This window comes from Acyrthosiphon pisum, unplaced genomic scaffold (assembly GCF_005508785.2).
Source record: "Acyrthosiphon pisum isolate AL4f unplaced genomic scaffold, pea_aphid_22Mar2018_4r6ur Scaffold_21965;HRSCAF=25446, whole genome shotgun sequence".
Classification (NCBI taxonomy): domain Eukaryota; kingdom Metazoa; phylum Arthropoda; class Insecta; order Hemiptera; family Aphididae; genus Acyrthosiphon; species Acyrthosiphon pisum.
The window spans coordinates 14,699-18,544 of record NW_021771487.1 but is presented as its reverse complement, the minus strand read 5'-3'; the positions used below and the strand labels follow the sequence as shown (position 1 = coordinate 18,544).

General features: G+C 25.0%; 1 protein-coding gene across 1 annotated transcript in view; it reads left to right on the top strand.

Annotated features, from left to right (window-relative positions):
• LOC100570215 (baculoviral IAP repeat-containing protein 3) overlaps nt 1–422 on the top strand; it is a 7,865-nt gene extending 7,443 nt beyond the window's left edge. The window contains exon 2 of the mRNA XM_016804540.2: nt 44–422. Within this exon, the coding sequence (XP_016660029.1) occupies nt 44–391 (348 nt within the window). The 3' untranslated portion in view covers nt 392–422. The remainder of the gene's footprint in view (nt 1–43) is intronic.
• The last annotated feature ends 3,424 nt before the right edge of the window (nt 423–3,846 follow it).

Here is a 3,846-nt window from a genome sequence, read left to right as displayed (position 1 = left end):
AAAACCATGAATTTACAGAAGTTTCTAACGATTTCCTTCATTGGTTTATTTAGTAAGAAATAATTCGTATCCAGTACATTCAGATTTTACTACATTTTTATCGAGATTAAAATCGTATAATTCATTTCCACCTACTTTGTGTCAAAATAAATATTCGTTATCTGAGGCCGGATTTAAGTATTCAGGAACTGCTGACATAGTCGAATGTTTTTGTTGTGGACTGGTCTTGCAAAAATGGACCAAAGATGACATTCCGTTTGTTGAACACGCAAAATGGAATCCTAAATGTATATTTGTTTTACTTTGTAAGGGTAATGAATTTATAGAAAATGTAAAAAACGAATATCTAAAATCTACACATGTTTGTGATTGTAATCAATCCAAATCATAATATGTTATAACTTACTATTTTACTTGAAGACGTTAATTACATTTTAATAATTTGTAATCATTTAAAAATAAATATTGTGTTAATCAACTTAAATGTGTTAACAATAAATATTGTATTAATCAACTTAAATGTGTTAATAATAAATATTGTATTAATCAACTTAAATGTGTTAATAATAAATATTGTATTAATCAACTTAAATGTGTTAATAATTGATTTTATATCTCGTAGACTTGTAGCCGAGTGGGATAGTTATAATTAAATATAATAGGTTTAAAATCCAAGTTACAGGTTCAACGGTCCAGGTAAGTATAGGGGATCCTACGCGTTATTTGATTTGGTTTCATAGTCACTTTAGTTTTTTATATCAATTTCAACCAAATAAGTTCAGTATATAATACTACAGGATTCAAGTAATATAGGTACTCAGTTTTCAAATATGTGTGTTGTAAGGATCATACGTTATTTTATTTCACGTTTTTTTAAGTTAAAACATTTTTTATATCTGTACGTTTTTTTTTAAAAAATCATCAAAAATCGACTATATCAAAAATAACACGTCGCAGTACAATATGATTCCAATTGCTGTTTCAAAGTCAGTAATCGATATACGACCTCTGAGCAAGAAAAGTGTAACTGTTGGATTTTTGGTTGATAAAAATATGTTTACAGTCATTATATTACTCCAATGTAATTTTACAAAAAAAATGTTAATGATCGATTTAATACAGTGGTATACCTACATTAATTTCGGATTCAATTCATAGCTCAATAACTAATAATCTACATACTAATAATTGTAAACGTATAAAAATAACAGATACCATGTATTATTCAGCTAATTTAAATCAGCTTACTATCAAATTGTATGTTAATAACAAATTTATCACGTTATCATATAATGATCTCCATCGAATAAAAGAATTACAAGAATGTATAGATTCATATATTGTTGAAAAGCAGAAAAAGTTGGTTTCATATCAGTCAACTTTTGATACAGCGTATTCATTAATTAAAGCAAGCATTAATATTCTACCATTATCTTGTCAGAGAAATGATTTTACTAACCAGTATATACAAAATTTTGATTTTAGCAATTGTTTCGTACAGAACGATGATTTCAGTTTTATGTTTGAAATACTTCAATTCCACAATTAATTCATTATAATATATAATATTAAATGATATTAAAATATAACCATATTTTAACCATATATTATTCTATGATATAACATTGTGATCCACGACTGCTTTATCAATAGCTGCAGCAGCAGGTTGTTTTACGAATTATGATTATACAGCTGTTGACCACGATTATAAAGAACATTTTTTTTTTTTTTTTTTTACTCTTTAAACTTTATACCATTAATAATATTGCATTAATATTTAATAAAAATAGAAACAAGATTAATTATTTTATTATAATGTTACTACTTTTATTATACAATTATTAAAATATAAATGTTTACAATTTGTAATATTAATAAAACAGTTTATACATTTAAATTGTGATTAATTTCCTTTTTAGTATTTTTGATAATTTTTTTCTTAGGATCTGCTGAAACCCGGTCCAATATTTCTCGAAGAACATCATTGATTTTGTTTGAAATGTTTGAATCTTTTGTATCTCTATTAGATGTATGAATTTTAATACTAGCTTCCGCATGTTTCCATCTAGTACAAAAATTCAATATTTAATATATTTTTATTTTACACATGTTATAGACCATAGTTTTTTACTAACCTTTCATCTGACGGAATATTTTGAATTGTGTTAATTTTATAGTGCTGAATGACATAGTAGTCTTCACAGTGTGGCGCAACAGGACATTCAAAAGTGTATGAACTATTTCCTTCCTTCATCGTTAATGTGTTCGATACATCGTTTTCAAATTTTAATTTTGTGTGTGTGTGTGTGTGTGTGTGTGTGTGTGTGTGTGTGTGTGTGTGTGCGTGTGTGTGTGTGGCTATAATATTTTAGAAATAATATTAATTATTACCTTTCCGATCTTGGTCTTTTTACTACTACTAGCTTTTGACTCATCATCATTTTTTCTTTTACTCGTTTTTGGTGTAACTGGTTTTACTGAATATGAACTTTCCTGCTATTATTTAATAAAATATCAATTTTATAAATATAAAATTATGTTTTATATCTATTATGATATATACACACAAACAATAAAATGAGAATACTTAAATCTTCGTTTGATGAGCCTTCATCAGTTACAATGGTGTATGAAGACATTGTATTTACCTTTAATAAAAATTTGTAAGTTAAGATTTTTAATATACTAGATTTTTAAAAACTTATACCAAATCAAAATATATTACTTGTTATATAGTCTTGTAGCGGTTAAGTAACGGTGTGAAGCGACGATGCATCAAGTCTAATAGATAATGTTGAGATTTATAATCTATAATCAATGTATGCTGACTGTTTATATACAATCTAATAAGGTTGTATGAGTGTGTAAAGTGATCATCGATTTATGTATTTCTAATTAGGTATAAATAAAATAAATGTAATGCACTCATTTTGTTTTAGGTTTTCCATATTAAATTGAACATAGTGGTCATTTGATCAGATTACCTATGCTATTTTATAATTTTAAATAACTTACATATATAATGAAAAAAATAAAAATAAAAATAATGTCAGATTGCTACATTCAACAATGAAATGTACACCACTCGAAGCTCGGACCAAACCGATTATAATAAGAAAAAAAAAAAAAAATAATAATACAAATTAATACATCTAAAAAATCAAAATTTGAAATTAATGATAAAGTAAGAATATCAAAGTATAAACATAATTTTAGTAAAAGTTATACACCAAATTGGACAACAGAAGTTTTCACTATTTCTAAAGTTTTAAATACAGATCCATTAATGTATCAACTAAAAGACAGTTTAAATAATTTAATATTAGGAAATTTTTATGTACAAGAATTGAAAAAAACATATTTTCCTGATATAATTTCTCATTTAATGTGTTATAAAAAAATATAAAAACAAATTATATGTTAAATGGTTAGGTTTTGACGATAGTCATAATTCGTGGATAAATTTAAACGATACTTTTAAATAACTAATAAGAGAATTTGTAATTTAACGAAATGTATCAATCAATACCTATATTGTTCAGATCTTATAAACCATCTCATCATTACAATGTATGGTATTGATTCAATTATTATTATCAATTAATTAATATTATTTTTAATAACTGTATACTAAATGCTGTATATACTTCATAATTGTATTAAATCTGATAGACGTTTAACGACTAAGCCTCTAGCAATTTTCTAATCCTTATACAATTTGCATTACAGTTATCACGTTTTAAAATACAGCAACCTAAATCAAAATACAGTTCTCTGAGATTTTCAATATCGATTTCTAACAGATTCAGTAATTTAGGTTTGAATCGAATATTTGGTTTTACGTAA